At 42.0% G+C, this 26,507-nt stretch overlaps 1 protein-coding gene across 6 annotated transcripts in view; it reads left to right on the top strand.

Annotated features, from left to right (window-relative positions):
* The first annotated feature begins 674 nt into the window (after positions 1–674).
* AMOTL1 (angiomotin like 1) overlaps positions 675–26,507 on the top strand; it is a 58,988-nt gene continuing 33,155 nt past the window's right edge. The window contains exons 1-3 of one of the 6 annotated variants that reach the window (XM_039349076.1): positions 675–829; positions 6,531–6,581; positions 25,948–26,088. In XM_039349076.1, the coding sequence (XP_039205010.1) occupies positions 709–829; positions 6,531–6,581; positions 25,948–26,088 (313 nt within the window). In that variant the 5' untranslated portion in view covers positions 675–708. Of the gene's footprint in view, positions 830–6,095; positions 6,234–6,530; positions 6,582–14,963; positions 15,342–25,947; positions 26,089–26,507 lie in introns of those variants that run through there. The other 5 variants (XM_039349080.1, XM_039349078.1, XM_039349081.1 and 2 more) reach the window with 5 other exon arrangements.

Raw genomic sequence — 26,507 nt, 5'->3', positions numbered from 1 at the left:
CAGTGTCCCATTTTTATTTTATTATTTTATTTATTAGATTTGTGTTCCACCCATCTTGTCTAGCTTATGACTGTTTTGCTGAAAATCAGCAAAACTTTTGACTTTTGGTTTTCGGCAAAACACTGCCCGTAGCAAACCATTGGTTCATTTAATGACTGCAATGGCACCCTACAATCATCGTATTCACCAAATAACCATCGCAAAAAAGATCATAAGATCAATCATCACAACTTACGACCATGGTGGGTAGGTTTCATTACAGTCATAAGTCAAGGATCAGATCCACGGAGAGACAAACTATTATGTGATACTGTAGAATCACAATAGCATATAGCAAGCATAGTACACATGCTAAGTTTAAAATTAGGTGATAGAAAAGATAAAAGCTTAATCACATTGTTACCTTTAAAAAACACTAAAATATTGAGAGTTACTTTTTCTGCTAACTTCTCTTAACACTTTTACTACAGCCTTCTATATATCCTCGGACAGAGCCAAAGTATCTTTGTCTTCTATGGGTGCAACACAATTTTATGTTACCTACAAGACATCATACTTTACTATTTGCTTCATATAATGGGGCTAGCCTTTGTAGCAACCGTCTGTTTCCTTATTTTCTGAAATAGGTAGCATTGTGATTAATTTTATCTTGCACTGCTTTCTTTCCAAGGTGTTGCTGGCTGTTCCTGCCTTCCTGTAAAGTATCACATGTGCACCAACCAGGGCTTGACCTTACCAAGAATGATGGACTTGCATGAAAGCTGGAATTTAGACGACTTCAGCTGGGTCACCCCTGATGCAATTCTTCATGTTGTCAATGCTCTAAAAGGTATGTCTAGTTCAAGAATGTGGTATTTTCTCTCCCCTGACCTCCCGTTTTCCCATTTCTACCCTCAGCTCCATGTAGGAAGTGAAGGAGGAAAAGAATTTTACATCTTCTCCTGAAGAACCACTTTTTTTATAGTCCTGACTTTGGTGCATTCCAGCCACACGGTTCTCCAGACAGACTGTAATATAACCAATAAAATGATCAGTAAACAGCTAAACTCCATGTCCTTGACTCAGGAGCACCACTGAAAAACCAAAATTTCTGTCGCTAAGTTATTGAGCTTTGCCCCATTTTACGACCTCTCTTGCCACAATTGTTAAGTGAATCACTGCAACTGTTAAGTAACATGGTGGTTAAATGCATCTGGCTTCCCCCATTGACTTTGCTTGTCAGAAGGTCGCAAAAGTTGGTCATGACCCTGGGACACTGCAACTGTCATAAATACATGCCAGTTGCCAAGAGTCTGGATTTTGATCACGTGACCATGGGAATGGTGCAAGTGTCGCTAAGTGTGAAAAACGGTCACTTTTTTGAGTGACATTGTAACTTCAAACGGTCACTAAACGAATGTACAAAGATTTTTTTTTTTTTGATGTGAGAGTAATTTGGGTCTGAAAACAAAGGATTTGCCTGCATTGCACAGATGAGGAAGTGACACCCCCCCCAAAAAAAGTAGGTTTATTATTGAAGAGATGTGAAATCTTAAAAGTGGGTTTACTAAAACAATCTTAGCTTCTACTGTCATTGTGATTATCTTTGGAGAAACAGATAAGAGTTGTCCCAGGAAGTGGGGGGGGGGGGCAGGAGCTAAAAGATCCTTCTGTTTACAGGTAGGACATATTCTTTGGAACAGCCTCCTGGTTGAAATCAGATGGTCCCTTTGAAAATGAATTCCTTCCTTCCTTCCTTCCTTCCTTCCTTCCTTCCTTCCTTCCTTCCTTCCTTCCTTCCTTCACATTAATCATTACAATACAAACTAACATAAAGAGAAAAGGGAAAGTAATAACAAAAATTAAGTGGTGGAAAATGCCTATATCAAAGAAATATAACAAAAGTGACCTCCGACTTTCTATCCTTCTCTAGGTTTAAATAAATAACTCTAATCTATAAAATATCTTAAAATACTAACAGTTACTATACCAAAAAAAAAATCAAGTCATAAAATGTTTTTCTCTTAATTTCATCTAGCAAATAATAAATCATCAAATGTAAACAACCTTATGATTCCTCAGGTTACAGTTCTCCTTGAGACTTGGGTTTCTTTTATCTGATCATTGTTTTGGTAGCAGCTCTTTCTCCTGTTCTTCCCGCTCATTCCTACTGCCCATTACAACAGGCCCTGGAAGCAGATGCTTTCATGGCAGCACCTACCTGATGGAATAACATTCCCCCAGGGAAGTGTGGCTCTATCTCATCCTTATTTAAAAGGTTAAAGGTAAAGGTTTCCCCTGTCTAATCATGTCTGACTCTAGGGCAGTGGTTCTCACCTTTTTAATGCCATGACCCCCCAACCGGTCGTAAGTCGAGGACTACTCAACCAGTCGTAAGTCGAGGACTACTCAACTGGTGCAGCACCGTTTGCAGAATGGGACTTTTGGCGGGCTCAGCTGGGCAGAGACAGCCTGGACAATTCCTATTGGCTTTTGAAAGCCAATAGAATTAGACTCTATTCAAGAGAGTCTATTCTATTGGCTTTCAAAAGCCAATAGAATAAAAGGGAATAGCACAGCTAAGGAAAAGGGGAAAAAATGGCGGACTGCATTGTTTGGCGACCCCTGTGAAATGGTCAACAGGTTGAGAACCACTGCTCTAGGGGCCAACATTCATCTGTTTCTTGGCTGAGGGAGCCAGTGTTCCATGGTCATATGGCCAGTATGGTTATGTGCTGAGGCACGCAGAATGCTGTTGCCTTCCCACCAAAATGGTACCTATTTATCTACTCACATTTGCATGAGCTGTGACATGTAAAGGGAGCTCACCCCATTGTATGGCACTCAGATCTTGAAGCCAAGCACTCAGCTTTCTAGTTGGCAGGCTTAGCGTCTTTAACCACTGAACATTATCCTTATTTAAATAGGCTCTTTTTAGAAACCTGGCCCTTAAAACATCCAGTTTTGAGTTAAGATACAGTGAGGATCCTACAAAGGAATGTGTTATGCCAAAAGGATATTTATTTGTTTGCTTATTAGATTTATTGTAGCCTCTCTCCAGAAATTTGTGGGATGTTTCAACATCCACTATGCAATTTTAAACAATTAAAAACAATTGGAAAGCAGCAAAACATAGCAGCCTGTACAAAAACAGGCACAGCAGTCAAAAATATGACAGAGGCTGCACTGACACTCTGACCCAGGCCTGTTTTGTATAGTCCCAAGTGTTTTTAAGAGTGTATGCTACCAGAATTGTTATAGGGTCAAGCAGCTGTACAAATTAGAAAACTAAATTACACGGTAACAAAATTACAATAATAAAAGCAATGAATATTACTAAAAAGACCAAGAACACCAAACAGAATTGGATTTTTATCTTATACCAGAGGTCTCCAAACCTGGCAACTTTAAGACTTAACTCCAGTGGTGGGATTCAGCCAGTTCGCACCACTTCAGCAGAACCGGTAGCTAATTTTTTGTGGCCCAGTCCCAGAATGGATGGACTTCCGGAAGTGGCATCCACGCAAAGAACCAGTTGTTCACATATTTGAATCCCACCACTGCTTAACTCCCAGAATTCCCCAGATATATCTCCTGCTAGTCCTAGTGGTTGGTTGGATGGTTGATTTTAAAAGCTACATTTTTATAATTCTTCTAGAACACAATGGATGCGGGATTGTTTGATCTCAGGAGGTGAACTATTCCATTAAAAAGGGTTTTTTTAAGTTCTGAAGAAGAACTGAAGAAGCTTCTTGGATGAGAAGCGAAACGTCTTCAGTAAAAAAACAAGGAAATCCAGTTGCCTTTTGAAAAAGCACCTTTGGCACAACCATAGCCTGGATGGCTGAGAATCTCCACAGACACTATGGTTGATTTTTTTTTTCCTGTCAGGTAGGCTAGGTCAGGAAACAGACTCCTTAAAAATAGTAGAACTACACTTTATTGATAGAGGCCGTATTAGCAGAACCTTGAAAACCTGACTGTGTTTTCCCTTCCCTCTTTTTTATACCTCAGGGAGCTATGACAGAACTAGATTGAGTTTCTTTCTAATGTTTCCTTTATTCCTGGACTTAATGTCTGGGTAACTATCCCAGTATAGCTTCTCCAAGGTCATCTCTGTAGCTCTCACATTCCATCCTTTTACTTTTATTTCCCCATTGGGGATCAGCTTTCCAATAGAGGCTCTGTGCAACGCCAAAATGTCAACCAATATTAAGCCCAAATAGCCAGGATGTTTGCCAGTAAAGTTTTCTGCTCTGAAAGTGGGATGCAATAAGAAGAAAGGAAAGGATGTGATTAGAGCTGGCTCGGTTTTTGAGTTGAAAGAATGAGATCAACATTATTTTAGGGGACACATTGGTGTTAAGGACTTCAGAGTCCAAATGGTGCAATAATTAGGGTTCAAGACCACACTAGGCTATAAAATTCAGTGGGCGGCCCTATTTTTCAACCCCAGTTTTTATTATAACCCTCTTAAAAAGATAAAATGAAGGAAACCTGTTCTCTCAACATATGATGAACGGTTGAGGGAACTAGGTATGTCTAATCTAAGGAAGAAAAGGCTTAGGGATGATATGATAGCAGTCTTTCAATTCTTGAGGGGCTGTCACAAAAAAGAGAGGGTCAACCTATTCTCCAAAGCACCTGAAAGTAAGATAAAAAATAATTAGATGATCATTAAAGAAAGATCCAACCTAAAACTGAAGAAAAATTTTCTAGCTACGAAAACATGGCTTATATCCAGAGGCTTTGGGTGCTCAATCACTGGAAATTTTCAAGAAGAGACTGGACAGCCATTTGTCTGGAATAGCATAGGGCAATGGTGGCGAACCCATGGCACACGTGCCAGAGGCGGCACTCGGAGCCCTCTCTGTGGGCACTCACGCTGTTGCCACAGCCCTGCCTCCCCCTGCAGCCCCCTCCTCACCAGAAGCCCCCCCCCGGAGGAGAGTCGCCCCAAAGCACGGCCCACACGGAGCAGTGCAGCCAAGGATATGGCAGCCGGGCAGCGGGGACAAGACTCTGCCCTCGCGCCCTGTCATGTGCAGTTGATGCTGCAAGGTGTGGACGGAGGGCATGGCCGCCATGGCACTGATGGGCCGCCTGGGCAATCTGTGGCAGGCTATGGAAGTGGTGAGTGGCCCTGCGGGTGGGCGGGGTGGGGGCAGAGCAGGCAGAATGAGGGCAGAGCAGGGGCGGGTGGGGGAGCAGGGTGGGGCTAGATTTTGGGCACTCGCTTTCTAAAAGGTTCGCCATCACTGGCATAGGGTCTCTTGCATGAACATGGGGTGAACTAGAAGACCTCTAAGTTCCCTTCGAACCCTATTATTCTATGTTCTGTGTTCTCCTCCCATAATGTACAATGCTTTAAGCTCCCAGAAAAAAAAGATGACACATGCAAATAATGAAATGAAATGAAATAAAATGAAATAATAAAATAAAATAAAATAATAAAATAAATAAAATAAATAAAATAAAATAAAATAATAAAATAAAGTAAAGTAAAGTAAAATAAAATAAAATAAAATAATAAAACCACTTGAGATGCAGGGAGAAACGTAAATGTGATTTCCTACCGAGCAGTCTGTATCATAATGGAAACTTGTCAAGGTTTCAAAGTGTAGCTTGGCAACAGCTGGAGGACACAGATTCCACATTCCCTTCTTACTGGATTCAGAACTTCTTTACTTCACTCACCTCAACAGCAAAGGTCTCCAACCTGGTTTCTCTTCCAATGCGTTGGGCCACAGCTCCTATGATTCCCAGCCAGCTTGCCAGAATGGAAATGATGGGAATCAGAGCAATGCATTTGGGACAGTATTGGTTTCGCCCAGGCTGCTGTGGGAGAAAATACACATGCAGCATGTGTGACTGACTTTGCTCTCTGTTCAGAGCATCCTGCTTTAAATGTATATATAGATATTTGATTCAGTACAAATCAGGTCATTTAGGACAGATAGACAAACGACAATGCTTCTAAATGTAAGCTTAAAAAAAGGATTGAGATGTTAATGCCGCTTTCGTTCATCGAATAGGCCATCTTTGGTTGCCTAGCAACTGATACAAGGCCAGTTGGATTGCAAGAGAGAACGCTGTTGGTAGGCAAGAGTTGCTGTGTCAATTCAGGTGGGTTCAGGACTGAAATGTTCCATCCAGCTGTGGACTCCAAAGACAGGGATGCTTCTTCTGAGGTCAGCTGGGGGCTTCGGTGAAGAAAGAAGATGGGAGCAGGGAAATCCAGCCAAAATAAGGAGGTGAGAATGGGTGAAACCTGCTCTTTGGGTGAACCTCATAGCTCCATTCAGCACAAAGTTTGTTGGGTGAGGATCCTCAGTGTGTGTTTTTTTTCCTGCACCAAAGCAATGTTTTTTTTTTCCTAGCTGAAGTTTGTTTCCATCTAATGTAATTATTACAGTAATAATTAATTAGGCAATATGAAATTTTGGGGACAGCATGATGACGGTGCCAGCAGAAGCAGCAGAAGAGGGACTCCTAAACAGATGCCATTCTGATTTAATTGCAACGCTGTTATTCTGCTTTTATCTCCCCAGACACTGAGGCTCCCCAAGTTATTCCAACAGTTTTTGGGGTCCATCAGTTGGGTAAGTAAATGCATGGTGTATTGCCTCTTTGATCTTTGGAATTCTCTACATTTTTGGTTGCATTTAGATTATGCATGGCTAAATTACTGAAAACAGATGACATCTCCAGGTATGTTCTGATGTTTATATGCCTTGGTTTGTTTTTTAAAAATGGATTACTTATGTTATAAAGCAGGCATATCGGTTCTCTGTTCATTTTTTTTTTTCGTTATTGGTCATTATCCTGAAATCTTAGCTCAAGAATCCATTTTGTTCCAGGAGAAAAAAAAAGCAGCAAAGACAGAAGCTCAGAAAAAAAGCTAGACATAAAAATAACATGCACTGTTAGAAATACCTGTGCATTTTTTTTCTTTTGATTTGGATGTCAGGAAATTGCTCTAAAGCCTATTTGATACTCCTATCCGGCTGACCTTGATCCAATTTATCTATGAAGTGGCTAATTTAGAGCTTTGGAGTTCAATCCTAAAACATTCTATCCTCAGAGATAGAACAATTAATTATTCAGGCATGCCTCCTAATATCTTTTCTTTTGTACAAATTGCTGTCACTCGTGTCTTCATGAAGTTCTTTTCCTTCATGTAGATTAAGCTATTAATTCCTATATTTTATCCCGAGACTCTCAAAGCCAATCTCTCTGAATCCCACAATTGTCGTGGCATATGTCTTCTTTGACTAAATTTCTAGCTGGTCTGTAGTTTTTAAAACTTGACCCAGTTTATTAGATTTCCATGATGATTTGTTATGATCTCTCCTAGGACCACAGTTCTCCATTTCTTTATTGGTGCCTTCTGTTGGCTAGAAAGAAACTTGAATTTACCCAGATGTTATGGAAAGCTCCCAACATCATTGATCCTTGCTATGTGTTTCGGAGCTGCTGGAAATGGTAGTCTAGAAGGTTCCAGATTCCTTATTTTTAGCTTATCAAATCAACCAAATCAAAAGCCGAGTTCCACATTCAATGCAATTTTGCATCTTCCTTCTAACGCTGGTGCCTTACATGGAATTGTATTCTATGTATGAGTTTTTACATGTAAGTTATTTTGCCCAAAGAGTATATTTTAGTCAAGAAGAGTTTGGGACAAACTCCAGGGCATTCTTCTCTTTTATAAAATACAAGTAGTCCTTGACTTACAACCGTTCATTTAGTGACCTTTCGAAGTTACAATGGCATTGGAAAAAGTGACTTGTGACTATTTTTCACACTTACAACTGTTTCAGCCTCCCTACGGTGACGTGATCAAAATTTGGATGCTTGGCAACTGGCTGATATTTATAATGACTGCAGTGTCACACGGTCATGTGAACATTTTTTCCGACCTTCTGACGAGCAAAGTCAATAGGGAAGCTAGATGCACTTAACCATGTTACTAACTTAACAATTGCAGTGGTTCACTTAACCACTGTGACAAGAAAAGTGGCAAAATGAGGTAACAATCACTTAACAACTTGCGCTCAATTGTGTTCATAAGTCGCGACTACCTGTACATCCCATGCACTTTGATTTAAAAGATTATACGTTCTTATTACTTCATATTTTAGAAGCATCTATTCTCATTTGTCACATTCTTGGTGTTATTTCAGCTATCTTCTCTTCCTGCAGATGTTTCATGATTGGGTTAGGTCAGGGATAGGCAACCTTGGTTCTTTTATGACTCGTGGACTTCAACTCCCAGAATTCCTGAGCCAGCCACGCTGAGGAGAAAGGGAGAGGTTTCCATGCTTAGCCATGCTGGCTCAGGAATTTTGGGAGTTGAAGTCCACGAGTCATAAGAGAGCCAAGGTTGCCTACCCCTGGGTTAGGTGATAGCATCAATGCATGGGCAAGAGGAGTTTGCTTGTTGTTTTAGCAACTAAAACCTATAAGCTTCACTATTTCACATTTGCTGGAGCAGAGTACATGGAACTGCTGCTTATGCTCCAACTCTCTACAAATATAAATCCTTTTCCAACATCAGTCTGTACAGACACATAGAGAGGAAATTCGATTTAGCATTTTTATCCTGAGATACTTATATTTCCCTTCGTTAGCAACAACTTTGTTTATTCAGAACAACAATACTATATAGACACAACATCTGCAGACTTTTATCTGTTTTTCCAAAGCTTCCTTTTATGTGTGTTTTCTTTCAATGAAGGATATTCTCTTCCTATTCATTGTTTAGAATCTCTAGGCTTAAGTACCCAATCAGCAATAGAGTTCCCGGTATAACTTTTAGAAAGTCAGACTCTTTTTCTGTGAATTAAATCTAGTCCATAGATTTGTTATTCAGGGGAAAAATGAGTTCTCCACCCCTCTATGTCTGAGTTTTTATATGTAAATTAAAACTCTCCAGAATTGTTTGACAAAAGCTAGGATGGAAATGCATCAATCAGCCAGCCAGCCAACCAACCAAGAAAGATGAGTGATGAATTGCCCCATTGTCTTATTTATCCCAATAGTATTTGATGCTGGAGCTGATTGCCTGCCTTGGCTAGGGATTCCTATAGGTTATTTATTAATTATTTAGAGTATGGCATATGGACTAGTGATATGTATTAACATTTCAACTAGATTAGAAGAACACAGTAAAATGTAAATGTTAAAAAGATCTATGTTGAAACCCCAATGTCTAGGCCAGGGGTAGGCAACCTTGGCTCTTTTATGACTCATGGACTTCAACTCCCAGGAATTCTGGGAGATGAAGTCCACGAGTCATAAAAGAGCCAAGGTTGCCTACCCCTGGTCTAGGCCATCTAACCCCTGAAGCGCAGCATCATTTATATTAAAAAAAAAAATCAGATACTGGACTGGTATATGCCCTCAGCTTACAGCTGACCACAATGTGATCTACAGTTTGACGTGTGATCCCGCAGTCACCCAGAGGGGAGGATGCTGTGCCCCATTTAAACAAAGAGTCCCAGCAGATGCCATATGAGGTACAAATCCTATTAAGGATTGTCCATTGCTGACATGGTAATTCAAAGCCTGGCACTTTTTTAATGAGGTCATTTATAAGGCTAAAACATATAAAGAATGGATGCTGGAATTGGGTATGTCTAGTTTAATGAAGAGAAGGACTAGGGGTGATATGATAGCAGTGTTAGAATATCTCAGGGGCTGCCACAAAGAAGAGGGAGTCAAGCTATTCTCCAAAGCACCTGAAGGCAGGACAAGAAGCAACAGATGGAAACTAATCAAGAAGAGAAGCAACCTAGAACTAAGGAGAAATTTCCTGACAGCTAGAACAATTAATCAGTGGAACAACCTGCCTCCAGAAGCGGTGAATGCTCCAACACTGGAAGTTTTTAAGAAGAGACTGGACAGCCATTTGTCTGAAATGGTATAGGGTTTCCTGTCTGAGCAGGGGTTGGACTAGAAGACCTCCAAGATTCCTTCCAACTTTATGATTGTTATTGTTATAAGGCTTCTTGTGACTAGGTGTTCAGTGACTCATTTGGCTTTCCATTGGGAATCTATGTTAAAGTTGTTGGGCAATTGTTGTGTAAGTGCCAGTGGGGGCTTCCTGGATTTGAATCTTCCTGCTGATAAATGAGAAAGGTTGGCATGCACCGGTGAGAATGAGTCCTTCATAATAACCCTTCATCTTGTAGGGTTAGGTCCTTTGAGTAAGAATCTGGGGAATGTCATTCCAAGATACCAAAAAACACCAAGCTATAAAAGGCGGAAGGTTATTTTAAACTCATTTCCAATTTTACAGGCAGAGCGTTACATTTCCAAAGATAATGGTGGACATTTATGTCCTCCTAGGGAAAGTGCTTAAATACCTATTTGGCAAGAGATTGATACTGACAGATCATGTTCTCCAATATGATTGTCCTCTCCAGCTGCCCAAGGGCATCGTTTGGAATTATGCATGATGGGCTGGTGGAAAGACTGGATTTGCAGTCAGGACTACACAAGACCACAGCTCCATGAACTGGCCTCTTCACCAGAAGTTGTGTAAACTCCAACACATTTTGTGTGACCTGGTAGCCACGAGGCCCTCCGCTGCAGACATAACACCATAATAGACAGTGGCAGTAACGATTTCTCCAATTAGCAGTTTAGATCCTATTTGGCTGGGGTTTTTTTTTCTCCTTGCTTACATTGTTAGGGAGCTAGAAGAGATCAACATGCTGGTATGGATGGATGCAAACACACACACACACACACACACACATCCTTTTAAGGATATGAAATAGCAGTAATTCTGATGTCAGGCGTGAACATTTGCAAGATTGCGGTCTTCGACATGCAATTGTTGCAACAAGGAATCCGATTGTATTTGATTCTGATCGAAATGACAACCCAAACAGTTTGTTCAGATTACTAGTGGACATCCAGCTGTGAGAATTGGACTTCTTTTTTTTCTCTCTCTCTCTCCCATGCTGACCTCATCTGGGCTTGGAATGAATCCAAAGAGCCAATGCCTCACACAGCATCCTTTTGTCAGAAACAAAACAGGTCAAATTATTAAAGGAAAGAAAGACAGAGCACTCTTCCACCCAATACAAAAAACAGATGTGCAGCGGATTTTTCTTTCCCATTTTTAAGGGAGGGGTAGCTTTTTCCAATTGCAGGCCTGTACTTCGCAGAAGCCCGTTGGAGGAAGTATTATAAATACACACATTCATTCCCGTGGCAAAGATTGCATTGTGGCTATTAATTTTAGGAGGAGAGGACAAAGTTTCTTTTCAGTGCCTACCAGATTCTGGTGGGTAGCAAGGTTTAGTATGGCTTTAAATGCGGCTTGCAGATGGAACTTTATAGCCGCTCTTGAAAAGAACACGCATTGAGGTCTCTTCCTGCTTGTAGGGTTCCAGCAGTCTTGTTACATTAGGCATAAATGCATTGCAATGAGCAGTGTTTCTTAAGTTGTGCGTGTGGATTTGCGTCTATCGAAATGTGCCATGATCTTTGGAAATCCATATTGTAGGATAAAAAAGATGCTGAGTTACTTTTTTCTTTCTTCATTCTTCACTGTGAACTTGACTACCCAAACACTAAGCCAGTGATGGCAAACCTTTTAGAGACCGGGTGCCCAAACTGCAACCCAAAACCCACTTATTTATCGCAAAGTGCCAGGGCCACATCAGCATTGTGGTGCCCTCAGGGGGGGGCGTGGCCCACTGGGTGGGCGTGGCTGCGGTGGTTGACTGAGTGGGCATGGCTGGGGTGGGCATGGCCACCTTGATGTTGCTTGTGGGCAGGATTCGGGGTGATCCAGGAGGTCTCTGGTGGGTGGGGCGGTGGGCAGGAGGCTCATCCTACGGGGTGAGGCAGGGGGTAGGGCAGGGGTGACATTGCTGTGGGGCAAGTGAGGCAGGGGTGGCTGCTGCCTGATGCCATCAGCCCCTGCACACAGAGGCCTAATGGGCCTGTGTGAGCTGGCGGCGGCAGGTGTGCCCATAGAGAGGGCTCTGAGTTCCACCTCTGGCACGTGTGCCATAGGTTCACCATCACTGCACTAAGCCTTTACTTAGGATAAAGAATGTTATGCGGTGTATCATAGAGCATACTAAGGATGCAGCGGGCAAGGCTGACCCTATATAGTTTATTTATTTATCTCTGTGACTTTGATTCTGCTTCAGTCCATTAAGATTCTCTCCTGGGCTTTCTCCACCTCAACCACTTTAAGATGTGTGGACTTCAATTCCCAGAATTCCTGAGCCAGCATGCTAGGGAATTTTGGGAGTTGAAGTCCACACACCTTTAAGCAGTCTACAGTTAGCCATTATATTGAACGTAATAAAATAATATACTATAAAACTTTCAGAGTAAATAATGTTAAACCTACTATATAGGTACAAACGTGAAGAGATTACACCTTTCTTCCTATTCTAATATAATATCTAAAGTTCAGATCTTAACATTTTGAAAATACTATGGGTTTTAAAAATGTTAGAAATACTTCTCTCTCTCCCTGTGTCCCTATTTCATCTTTTCACAGAAACATTTTACAGATAGCTCTCAACTTACAGCCATTCATTTAGTGACCGTTCAAAGTTTCAGTGGCACTGAAAAAAATGACCTATGACAATTTTGCACACTTACAACCGTTGCAGCTTCCCCACGGTCATGTCGCCAGAATTCTGATGCTCGGCAACTGGTTTATATTTATGATGGTTGCAGCAGTGTACCAGGGTCACGTGATCACCATTTATGCCCTTCTGACAAAGCAAAATCAATGGGGAAGCCAGATTCACTTAACAATCATGTTAGTAACTTAACAACTGCAGTGATGCACTTAACAATTGTGGCAAGAAAGGTCGTAAAATGGGGCACAGCTCTCTTAACAACCGTCTCGTTTAGCAACAGAAATTTTGGGCTCAATTCTGGTCCTAAGTGGAGGACTACCTGTACATTCCCTAGCCACTCAGCCTCCTTAGCTTAGCTTGGAGGTCTTCTAGTCCAACCTTCTGCTCAGGCAGGAAATCCTAGTCCATTTTAGACAAAAGGTTCTCTAATCTCTTCTTAAAAACCTCTAGTGTAAGAGCACCGCCCACTTCTGGATTAAAGTTCTGATTAATTGTTCTAACTATCAGGAAATTTCTTCTTAGGTTGGTTCTTTCCTTGATTAGTTTCCATCCATTTTTTCTTGTCTTGCCTTCAGGTGCTTTAGAGAATATGTTGACCCCCTCTTCTTTGTGGCAGCCCCTCAAATACTGGAACATGACTATCATGTCACCCCTACTCCTCTTCATTGAACTTCTTGCTATTGTTGTTGTTGTTGTTGTGCCATATCCATTATCGGATGTTGGCGATCATGTTGGTGATTCTGTTTTTATCAGCAGCCGCACGAAAAAGTGCTGCTGAGTTTTGTCCAAACCAGTCCCTTAGATTTTGAAGCCACGATGTTCTTCTTCTGCCTGGACCTCGTTTGCCTTCAGTCTTTCCCTGGAGGATTAAATAGAGTACATGTATACCGTATTTTTCTGGGTGTCGCATCACATGTCTGAAATATTCTAATTTTCGTTTTTTAATTGTTTCGATGATTTCCCTTGGCTTTCCCAGGCGGCTTATCACCTCCTCATTTCTGATGTTGTCAACCCAGCTTATATGTAACAGCCTCCTGTAAATCCACATTTGAAATGTTTCTAGTCTCTTCAGGTGCCCTTCTGTCAGAGACCAACTCTCTACTCCATAGAGCAGGATAGAAAAAATATAGCATCTGACAAGCCTGATTTTCAGTCTTAGGCTTATGTCATGACTGCAGAAGATCTTTTTCATTTTGAAGAATGTTTCAATGCTTCATTGAACTAGACATACCCAATTCCAGCAACCGTTCTGCATATGTTTTAGCCTACAGTCCCCTGATCATCTTTGTTGCTCTTCTCTGCGCTTTTTCGAGTCTCAACATTTTTTTTATATCGTGACCAAAACTGGATGCAATATTCCAAATGTGGTCTTACCAAGGTACTAGCATTTCACATGATCTTGAGAAGCCATGGAATAGAAGAGAGGAAATGGGGACTTTTCTCCCTTTCAGCAGGTAGAAGGTGAAATTGGGCATGGAGAGCACAGAAAAGCACTGTGGGTCTGGAGGACTTCCACACCCTACTTCTCTTTTTCCCAAGCTCCCAATGCAGACAGGATGTCTCCTGCTTGACCAGCGGGCTGGACTAGAAGACCTCCAGGGTTCATTCCAGCCCTTTGTTCTACAGGTGCTCCTCAAGTTATGACTACAGATGAGCCCAACATTTCTGTTGCTAAGCGAGACGGTTAAGTGAATTTTGCCCCATTTCTTGCCACAGTTGTTAAGTGAATCACTGCAGTTGTTCAGTTAGTCACACGGTTGTTAAGTGAACCTGACTTTGTTTGTCAGAAGGTAGCAGAAGGTGATCACATCACCCCAGGACACTGCAACTGTCATGAGTCAGTTGCCAAGTGTCTGAATTTTGATCACCATTGCTGCAATGGTTGCAAGTGTGAAAAACGAACATAAGTCACTTTTTTTCCAGTGCTGTTGCAACTCCGGTCGCTAAATGAACTACTGTTAATCGAGGACTCCCTGTACTCCGTTGCCAAGACAGAGTGGGAAATTCTGCAACCCAGTTTCTTGCCTAGAAGAGCAGCATTTTAAGACGGCCGGGTAGAAGAGCCCTACGTGAAAATCACTGGCATCCTGTTCAACCGGACCGCTGCCGCCCTCTGAATCCCCCTCATCATTCCCCCCCCCACCCTTCGCTTGACAAAACTAATAACTGCAGAAGTTTCCAGCAGGCCTAGGAAGGTTGCCTCAGGCGTTTTGGAATGCCGAGCACCTCTTGCCATTGGCTGCTCAGCCTGGCAGAGGCTGATGGGAGCTGAAGTCCGGAACATCTGGAGGGCACCTGGTTGGCTAGCCTCGCGTGAAGGTAGCCCAAGCCTCGTAGGTGGGCGCAGCCCCGCCGGGGAGCCACCAGGCCTCCGGTCCCTCGCTCCTGCGGCTTCAGCAGCCTCAGGGACTCCGCCCGGCGCTTTTATGTCGCCCGCCTCCGAGAGGAGCGTCCGAGGCAAGGCGTCCGGCCTGCGGAACGGAGCCTCTCGCGCGCTAGGACCTGGCCAGCGCCTCAGGCGCGGCCGCTGCTGCTGCTGCTGCTGCTTCCCAGCTGCGCGCGTGGGTGGGCGTCGCGGCGGTTCGCGTTACGTCGCCGAGTCCCAGAGCCTTCGCCGCGCCTGAGGAGAGCAGCCTCGTTTCGGGACGGCTCCTCTGCCCCGGGAGTTCTCGCTTCGCCGCGGGCGGATACATGGGCCACCATTAGGACCCAGAGACGTTGCTATGATTTGGGCAGCCGTAGGTAAAAAAAAATAAAATAAAATAAAAAAAATCTCCGGCATTCCGCGCATTCCGGCGTGGGAAGCGCTGTGCGGGTTCTCTCTCTCTCTCTCTCTCTCCCCCCCCTCCACTTTCTGCCATTCGCTTCGCAGGATGGCCAAGAACGCAGGAAAAACCCCGCTTCAGCCTGTCAAAGCTGCACGCTTGCGCCCTGAGCAGCAGCCGCAGCCTTAGCAGCCTTCCCTACGCCTGCCGGCCTGCTTGCCTTAATCCTTCCCCCATTTTGGCCGGAGTGCTGGGCTGGGGGGCGGGTGGGCGAGAAGGGATGGAGGGTGCCGAGCAGAACTGGCTGGAAACGATGGCTGGGGGGTGGGAGAGGTTTTCCTTAATGGAATTGGGTTCCCCGTTTGATCCCCGGGAAATTTGGGGGGCGGGTGCCGCGCGAGCGATGATGCTAAGACTGCCTGCGCCTGTTCTGGAAGGTTGGAGAGAAGCCCGGGGATGCGGTTGCGGAGATGAAAGTGGGGCAAAGGGCCGATCTCCACGTTAGGTTTAGGATTGCCCACCCCGCCTAGCCGCCTGATCGCAGCCCTTCCGGCAGCCGAAGCAGTCCGTTGATCCCGGGATCTGTTCTAGCGGGAGGGTAGAGGAGGTTCTTCCCCCTCTCCGCTGGCCCCGGATAAGAGCGAGCGGATTCCTGGCTTCCTTTGCTTTCTTTCCAGCAAGCTTCCTATTTGGGCTTTTGTGGATCCCTCCATTGGCCACGAAAGAAGAGCTGGGCAGAGAAATAACTTTCGGGAGAGTATTTCAGAAATGAAAATAATTATACAGTAACGAAAAGGCTTGCCCCCTAAGAGCAATGTGGAGGTCACATGCTGGCCAGAGAGAGAAACGGGAATTATGGATGGAGAAGGGTGCTACCATAAAACAGTTCGAAGAAGGCCAGCGTTGCAATAAAAATCAGAACAACACCTGACCCCCCTAATTTTGTAGTGCATTTGCAACACGTTGATGGAAAAGGCTTGGCAAGGAAGGAGAGAGAGGTTGGGCGTAGATCCCAACAAGATGGTCCAGGAATTTGCTTTAGAGAAAAGTGATTTTAACTTCTTTGGTCCACTGTGTGTGTGTGTGTGTGTGTGTGTGTGTGTGTACTAATTAGGCAATATTTTCTAAATGTGTATGTATATGTGGGGGGGGCATATATATGTCTGTGCATATGTATATGTGTGTATATATATATATATATATATATAGAGAGAGAGAGAGAGAGAGAGAGAGAGAGAGAGAGAGAGAGAGAGAGAGAGAGAAAAGAAATAAAATAAAATAAAATAAAATAAAATTCAGGAATAGGTTGCTCTCCAATGACCAGATTTATAGAAAATAATCAGAAGGACATTAGTAATATCTTTGTACACTAACATACTGTAGCTTATTAAAAGCCGTACTCTTGTAAGCTACAATGAATGACTATCTGAGACACTAACATGGCATTCTCCTACTACAGCTTTAAAGCATAATGCTGAACGTAAACCCTGCAAAAGTAAATCTCCTGAATTTAGTGGTACTTTACCCTTTCTAACTATGCATACTATTTTGCAGCCCTGATTTTGTTTTTTTCTAAACCCTGTCCTATCTGGTGGTTTCAAAACTGTATGAGGTCATGATAGAGTAAAAATGTAGTTTAATATTTGGTGAAGCTTCTAGTATTTGATTAGATTTATGATATGCAGGTGGACATCCATAAGGGTTTTTATCCCCCATGTTATATTTATCATGCTGGAAATTTCAGTGTCTTGTGCTGTTCCTAAAAGGATCTGCCTACCTGCCTTAGCCATGAAAGCCAGCTGCGTGGCCTTGGGCCAGTCCCTCTCAGCCCAACTCACATCACAGGGTTCCTATTGTAGAGAAAATAGGAGGAGGGAGGCATATTAGATATGTTTGTCGCCTTGAATTGTTTATAAAAATAATAAAAGTTGGAAGATAAAACAAACAAACATTCAGATAATGAAGATGGCTTCTTCCGAAAGCTGCTGAACAGGAACAGAAAAATATGTGTAGGAAATTTAATTTCTAAAGTGTGCCACATATTTGCCAGGTGCTCTCGCTTCTTTTGAAAATGATGAAGGCTAAATGTCCTTATTAGCTAACCATCAGAACTCAGCTAGTCCTAGCGAGGGGGTTTCCTCATACATTTTATCCCATATACTCCTAAAGCTCATCTTTGGGATTAGAAGGAAATCATCATTCTAATTATATAGCTGCAATTTGAAACTAAGGCGATTTTTTTCTCCCTGAAGGCAGATAGGGAGAGCTTCACAGAGCCAGATGCAATGTGCTGGCGGCAAATAGTATTTTGTTATTATATTTTGTTTTCCTGAGTAGGTCCAATACTCTGCTTCAGGTTTGTCCGGTTTTTATATCTTATCCAACTGAGTTTCAGAGCAGAAGTCTTACACAGTAATTTCAGGGTGGCTTTTCAACTAAAGATTTGCACATTTTGGATTTTTTAAAAAAAAAATCTGAGATTTTTTTGGAAGTGGGATCATTATAGGGAAGAATAGCTTTTTAGATAGTTCTTGGGGGACTTTTTTTCCAATTTGTCTCTTGAATGTAATCCTATCAAGATCAAGATGATGAATGAACAAGGAGTTTGTTTTGAGCCAGTTTTAAGTGATATATATATATATATATATATATATATATATATATATATATATATATATATATATATATATATATATATGTAGGTCTTTGGTTGTTCGGGTTTTCTCCCGCGTAAAATTGGAAGTGTCTTGGCGACGTTTCGACGAAGTGTCGCCAAGACACTTCCAATTTTACGCGGGAGAAAACCCGAACAACCAAAGACCTACATACAAATACCCGCGAAAACCTCAGAAAACAAACACACACACACACACACACACACACACACACACACATATATATATATATATATATCCTCTTTTGCTTATATGGTTATATATATATATATATATATATATATATATATATATATATATATATATATCCTCTTTTGCTTATATGGGCTTATATATGGACAATATGAAATACAAAATACAGTAGAATTTAGTAACCTGAAGAAAAAAACTCTTTTTTTACATATTCTTCAGATTGTATTTGGCCAGTACAGTATAGATGAGCTTAATTTATTGTCAAAAGATGATGGAAAAAAAAACCTAGCTGGTACAAAGAACCAGGATCATTTGTTGAGTTTAAGCACAGAAGATTTATTATCACAGCCTAATACACAAGAATCTAGTCAACCATATAGGTCAGCACTAAATTGGCGTAGATAAGGATCAGCAAAATTCAAGGGGGGCTGGACTTGGGTCTCTTGTGGGAATGCAAAGACTCTAAATTGATGACATATTTAGCTCCACCTTTGAGCTCTGTCTGCTCTTCTTCCTCAGTTACCACTTTTTTATTCTCTTCTGTACTCTTTTATAATATAGAATTAGAATAGAATAGAATAGAAATAGACTAGACTAGACTAGACTAGACTAGACTAGAATAGAATAGAATAGAATAGAATAGAATAGAATAGAATAGAATAGAATAGAATAGAATTCTTTATTGGCCAAGTGTGATTGGACACATAAGGAATATGTCTCTGGTGCATAGCTCTCAGTGTACATACAAGCAATAAATCATGATCATAGTCATCATAAAAATACATCATAAATCATAAGATACAACGCTTAGTGATAGCCATAGGATACTAAAATAAGCAGTCAACATAAATCATACTAGGTTACTAAATAAAACAATATAAATTGTAAGATACAAGCAACAAAGTTATAGTCATAAGTAGATTAGGAGATAGGTAATAGGAAAGATGAGAAGAATAGTAATACATCCTTACTAGATAGTTTGACAGTGTTGTGGGAATTAGTTGTTTAGCAGAGTGATGGCATGGGGGGGGGGAAACTGTCCTTGTGTCTAGTTGTTTTGGTGTGCAATGCCTGATAGCAGGGGTCCCCAACTCCCGGTCCGTGGACCGGTACTGGGCTGCGGTATGCCAGCAACTGGGCCACACAAACAAACAAAGCCCCGTCTGTGGGATGCAGTCAGCGCACAAAACCACACACCCTCCGGTCCGCGGAAAAATCTCTCTCCACATAACCGGTCCCTGGTGCCCAAAAGGTTGGGGACATCTGCCCTGTAGCATCGTCTTGAGGGAAGAAGTTGAAACAATTTATGTCCAGGATGTGAGGGGTCTGTAGATATTTTCACAGCCCTCTTTCTTGCTTGTGCAGTGTACAGGTCCTCAATAGAAGGCAGCCTAGTAGCAATTGTTTTTTCTGCAGTTCTAATTATCTGTTGAAGTCTGTGTCTGTCTTGTTTGATTGTAGTGCCAAACCAGAAAGGTATAGCGGTGCAAATGACAGACTCAGTAATGTATGTATGTGTGTATGTATGTATGTACGTACGTATGTTGAAAGAAGCCACGGAAGCTGCAGACTGTTGCAGAGGTGATTGTACAGGTAGTCCTGGACTTATAATCTTTCATTCAATGACTGTTTGAAATTGGGCCTTATGATTTATGTCTCAAATTACAATCCACTGCAGCACTCCTGTGGTCACATGTCTGTGATCTGGGCATATGGAAACCCATTTGTACTTATGACCAGTTGGCACATGCCCTAAGATCATATGATCACCATTGGCAATCTTCCCAACCGGCTTCCCCAGAAAGTCAATGGGGAAGCCAGCAGGGAAGGTGGCAAGTTGCTGCCTTCTGCAAAGAGGACTTTCATTTAGTTTCTGGAGGCTGGCTGAGAAAGGCCTGTGCTGAAATCCAAGCAGCGTTTTCAGCTCTGCAGCAGAGACTAGTCCGCAGCACCCAACTCATTGGGCCTCCCAGGGCCTCCTTCACCCCTCTGAGTCTCCCCATGTTCCTTACCAGTGACTCTATCCACTAAATGACTACAACTGGTAGTGCCAGAATTGTGGTTGTTGAGGGAAACAGTCCTGTGATGTCTCATTTAACAATTGATTCGCTCATTGACTGAGATTCTGGTCCCAATTATGGTTGTAGTCAAGGACTAGCTATGTGGTAAATAGACATGTGTACTTGTTAAAGATGTGCAATCATGTTTTATGGAGACATGTACATAGCAGTTGTCTGAAACTGCTTAGTTGCATCTTTTCCTGGGATCTGAACTGTGTTTTTAGCAGTTCACTTGACTTATGATTTAGAACAGTGTTTTTTCAAACTTGGCAACTGTAAGATGTGTGCAGCATCCATGGGGATGCTGCAATGGTCATAAGTGTGAAAAACAGTTGTAAATCCCTTTTTTCAGTGCCATTGAAACTTTGAACGGTCAGTAAATGAATGGTTGTAAGTTGAGGACTACCTGTATGTATTGTGAAGGAGCAGCCTGTACATGCATATAAAAAGTTTAGTGGTTAGAATGCCATATTACAGGCTAACTCTGCCCACTGCCAGGAGTTCGATTCTGGACAGCTCAAGGTTGACTCAACATTCCATCTTTCCGAGGTTGGTGAAATGAGAACCTAGATTGTTGCAGGCAATATGCAGACATTGTAAACTGCTTAGTGCTGTAAAACACTGAAGCAGTATATAAGTCTAAATGCTATTGCTACTGCTAAAAGGAGTTTCTTTGGCAAAAGGCCTGGGGAGGGGGAGAGAAAGAAGCCGACAAAATTTGTGTTGAATTGCTTCATATTATCACATACATCTATTATCTCATATTATATACTTTTGGACTCCTTGGTGCTGGAATGAAGGAATTCAGAGCAATTTAGAGCATTGGCCTGTAAATGAGTTTTAAAGTGGTATAGTCCACGCTACGGGCTGAATTAAATTGTTGTTGTTTAATTGTTAAGTCATGTCTGACTCTTCGTGCCCCCATGGGCTATAGCATGCCAGGCCCCCTGTCCTCCACTGTCTCCTGGAGTGGTTTGGTGGCCTGGCAGGGAAGGGGGAGAGGGGAACTGGGCCGTTTGAGTGGTGGGCCGGCATCCACATGTGCAGCTTAAATTGTGTGAGCTGTGGGGTGGCATGTACATGCATGTGCACATATATCGGCCCACCACTTGCACAAATCAAGCTGCGCACACGCATGTGTGTACTAGCCCACCACTTGCGTGGCCCAGTTGGGAATGGGCCACGGCCCGGTAGTGGGCCGTGGCCTGGGCGGTTGGGGGATCCCTGATCTAACCATTTCATCCTCTGCTGTCCCTTTCTCCTTTTGCCTTCAATCTTTTCCCAACATCAGGTTTTTTTTCTAATAAATCCTCTCTTCTCATTTGTTGGCCAAAGTATTTGAGTTTCAGTATCTGTTCTTCCAAAGAACAGCCAGGGTTGATTTTCTTTAGGATTGGCTGATTTGAGCTCCTTGCAGTCATAGAATTAAATTACGACTCTTTAAATATATGGCTTGAATTCATACTACTAGTTCCAGTTAGTTTCCACCGATTCCTGTGAGACCTAAATGATGCAACCGACTTGGCTGGATATAACTCACTGATTTCAAGTATCAAGAAAAGGGGCCCCTTTTCAAAGCAATGATATAAGTTTGTGTTTCCATGTGCCCAAATGATTGTATTTCTTGAGTAACCCAGTGCACTCCTATATATAAGCCTGCTCTCAAGTCACTGATCCATGTAATGTAGAATTAGCTTACTCGCTGGTAACACCCTTCAGAGTCTCAACTAGATATCTTTCTCATTAACTTTTCTATGCCAGTTTGATCTGTTTGCTATAGAAGTTAAGTTCTATTGACTTACATCAAAATAAGCACATTATATTGCCGGGAACCTGAACACTAAAACCACTGGTTATGCTGCTGAAAATGCCTTTTGGACTATTCTAAAGTACTATTTGCTTAGACGACTCCTGCCAATTGGTGTCTTCCAGACGCCCTGTCCCCACTTGGCTCTGATTTTTTAACAAAATAATTTCAAGTATCTTCTAGCACCCTCTTCATTTACAAAAAGACTTTTGGGCCTCTGGTAGAGGTTAAAAAAAATTAGTTGCTGCAGGCTTATCTTTTGTATGCTTGCCTCCCTCCAAAAAGAGGGGGGGGAGGGAGGGAGGGAGATAGAGGCAAGCTGGATGTATTAAGGTGGTTTGCAGCCTATAGAACAGGGGTCTTCAAACTTACATGCCTGGCTGAGGAATTCTGGGAGTTGAAGTCCACAAGTCATAAAAGGGTCAAGTTTGAAGACCCCTGCTATAGAGTCTGAATGAAGGTCAACTTACAAAACTAGTAAATGAAGGGAGAGAGAGAGAGACTGGATTGAAAGCAAGGGGAAGACTGAGACAGTCAGAGCTAGATGGAGTTGATGAGATCTTTATGAAAAAGGTGAGAAGTTTAAAGAATGAAAGGCAATGTAGGAAGCAGAATATGGACATAGAAAAAGAACAGATTCTTTGTAAGGGGAGAAATAGTGAATGGGGGAAATTTTGCAATAGTCCTTTTATTTCCTGCCTTTATTCTTTTTAATGTTTTTGCCTACTATTACTTGCTTTTTTCCTGTGCTTTGTATAATGTTGCTTAAAGAATTGCTAAGCTACATGGTGGTAGCCAGTGTAGGAGAGATAATGGTAGCCAACAGATGAGCCCAATAAATATGGGTACTTTTCCACTTTTCCCCAAAGAAACTCAGTTTGCCATGAAATAATGGGAAGAGACAAAAGTAAATGGCACCCACTCATGGAGTGGACGTTTTACTTTTGATGTATGACTTAACATATTCTTATATGTAAGGAAACAAATGAAAATGTCATGGACATAAATACTGGTACCCCTAACTTAATATTTTATAGCATACCTATTTGGGGCAATAACTACAGTCAGGCATTTTCTCTTTGTATGTTTGCATGTAATCAGGACTGTCAGCTTTGGCCCAGTGCTGAACTTTCAAAGCCATTATTATCTCTCTCATACAAACCAGAGAATGTGGTCTGTACAATTTTGCTCCAGGGATTCATTTAATCTTCCAGCGACCCAAACATAAACATTTACTAGAATAGAGAGTGAAATCAAAAGAGTGCATTTTACCAAAGGTCGCTATTTAAGGCAGATACAAAATTATGTCATTTCACTTTGAGAGTAGGGGTATTGGGGCCATCATTCTGCCACAATATTTTTCCTTGTATTATCTAAGTGTTGGTCCGTTTTCATAGCGAGCTTGGGCAAAAAAACACAATCTTAAATCATTTTTACAATGAAGGTTGCAATGGCCTTCCTGTCTCAAGGTTTTTTAAAAAATGCTGTAAATTTCGTTTATGTAGCACATCAAGACAGAAAAGGGGGAGAATTAAGGTTTCTGAAACACCACCGAAGTCTGATGCTTTCCAATAATGTTAGTTTCTATGCTGAGAGCTGCCATATGTTGCAGGGGCATCCAGAAAGGAGTTGAAATCTGCAAAATGGTGGTCAGAGGGTTACCATCCAAGCCCTGCCAATTAGTTTTGACAGACATATATATGGTCATTTTAATGCATGTAATGGTTTTATGCATCTGGAAGAAAGCTATTTTGCATAAATATTTCATTTCTTTTTATTATCTTCATCACATAGTATAGCAAAAGCATCCACAATAAATTATTAAAATGAAATAAATAAAATGTTAAGAGTAAAAATTAAAGTTGAATTAAAAAAAATCAAGTTTCTAGGTTCTATTATCTCCAAGTACTTGAAATGGATACCTAACATTAGAACCATCATTCAAAGGGCACAGCAAAGAATGTTCTTCCTGTGTCAACTCAGAAAGCTTAGATTGCCCAAGGAACTGCTGATACAATTCTAAAGAAGTTGTGGTGGCACAGTGGTTAGAATGCAGTATTGCAGGCTAATTCAGCTCACTTCCAGGAGTTCGATCCTGACCGCTCTAGGTTGATTCAACCGTCCATCTTTCCGAAGTCGGTAAAATAAGGACCCAGATTGTTAGGGGTAATATGCTGATTCTGTAAACTGCTTAGAATAAGGAATTATTGAGTCTGTCATTTGATAGTTAGGACTGCAACCAGCCTGTCTTCCATTGAGGATCTGTATACTGTACGAACCAGAAAGAGGGCTGAGAAAATATCTACAGACACAAGCACAGTTTACAGAAGCAAAATGGCGGTAATTAGGCTAACAACAAGAATACCCTTTTGTTCAATCCTTTTATTCTTATAAAAGAAAGGACTAAGAATATAAGGAATAGGACTGAGGCAATGTTTTCAGGATTGAGTAGTCATTACAGTTAGTCCTTGATATTTGACCGAGACGGAGCTTGCCCATTACGGTTATATATCACAATGGTCATAAAATGGGTGAAATGACTGACCCAATTTTATGACCTTTGTGGTGGTTGTTAAGCGAACGTTGCAGTCATAAAGCAAACTAATGGTTCTGTATGAACGCAGTTTTTCTAAAAACCAAAAAGTATGTGACAGAAGTAGTTCCCTCAAGATACCAAAAGAAAAGCCAGACTTTTATTGTCTATACCAGAGGTCCCCAACCTTTTGGATACCAGGGACCGGTTACGTGGTGAGAGATTTTTCGGTGGACTGGAGGGGCCATAGTTTTATGTGCTGCCTGCATCCCGCAAATGGGGCTTTGTTTGTGCGGCTCGGTTGCTGGCATGTCGTGGCCCGGTACCGGTCCACGGACTGAGGGTTGGGGACCCTTGGTCTATACCACTAACTTCCTAAAAGTCTTTGGTGGCTGAGTAAACAATAATGCGGCCTCCCAGCTACAGGTCATAGAAACTGTAGTTCTTTTGATATTAGAAAACAAGAAGTATTTATAGGAGAACTTCAGCCCTGGAATGTGTATGAGAGGACAGGCCATTAAATAGCTGCAGGACACTACATTTCCCTTGTGACAAGGACACTGTTTCTATACATGTCCTTTCTATTCTTTCAAGGAATGCTGCCATGCATTTCTTCAAATTTTATGTAAAGGGTGCATGCAGGTAGTCCTTGATTTACAACCATTCATTTAGTAATTATTCAAAATTCTAATAGCACTGAAAAAGGTGACTTAATAAGCAGTCTTTGCACCTCTGATTGTCACAGTATCCCCACGATCACGTGATTAAAATTTGGGTGCGTGGCAACCGATATGTATTTATGATGATTGCAGGATCCTGGGATCACGGCGCCATTTGCAACCTTCCATGCTGGTTTCTGGAGAAGGAAATTCAAAGGGGGACATGGATTCACTTAATGCCCAGTGCCCAACTCACTTAACAACAATGGCAGAAAAGATTGTACAACTCACTTAACAACTGTCCTACTTAGCAATTGTTGTAAGTGCAAGAATTGGTTTTAAATCAATTTTTTTGGGTGGTATTGTAACAGTCACTAAACAAATTGTTGTAAATTGAGGACTACATGTAGGGATAAAGACTGGGCCTGGATGTAAATATCCAGGTTTAAGTCTACTGAACTTAAACTTCCTGGAGAACGTTGGTCTGGATTGCTCTCTTTCTCTCTTTCAGTGCAGCCTACTTCGCAGGGCTGTTGTGAAGGTAAAAGGACAAAAAAGATTCCCATGTGAGAGGACTTCAGTTCCTTGAGGAAATCTTAAAAAATCAAATAAGGAGTGAATAAAACGTGTAACTTTTTAAAAAAATTTTCTCCCCAGGGCCCCCCTCGATCTGTTATACTTCCAGTCCTCCTGTGCAGGTACTGGAAGGCACTGGCTACCTCCATACAGATCCTCATCTCTTTGGCAATAGGCAAGATGGTTCCCCATTAATGGTAGAAGAGATCAATAATATTGAAGGTAAGCTTTTTGCTCTTCATCTCTAGTTTGGTCTTCTGCCACCTGCGTCTTTTTTGAAACATGGATTTCAGTTTTCATCATGTTATCATTGGCCATGCAAGCTGGGAAGATGGAAGTTTTATCGTGTTGCATCAGGAAGGAGATTTGAGCTGCTTCATAGAATCATGAAAGGGCGGGAAGGGACCTTGGAGGTCTTCTAGCCCATCCTTATTCCATCTTGGACAAATGGTTGTCCAGTCTTTTCTTGCACCTCCAGCAATGGAGCACCCACAACTCTGGGCGCAAGTTCTTCCACTAGTTAACTGTTCTCCCTGTCAGGAAATTTCCAGGTTGGATCTGACTAGCTTCCTCCCATTGTTTCTTGTCCTGTCCTCGGATGCTATGGAGAATAAATTGATCCCCTCTTTTCTTTGACAACC

This window comes from Crotalus tigris, unplaced genomic scaffold (assembly GCF_016545835.1).
Source record: "Crotalus tigris isolate CLP2741 ecotype Arizona unplaced genomic scaffold, ASM1654583v1 scf7180000018224.911827, whole genome shotgun sequence".
In the NCBI taxonomy this organism is placed as follows: domain Eukaryota; kingdom Metazoa; phylum Chordata; class Lepidosauria; order Squamata; family Viperidae; genus Crotalus; species Crotalus tigris.
The sequence above is the reverse complement of the archived record's forward strand: the minus strand, read 5'-3'. Positions and strand labels throughout refer to the sequence as shown.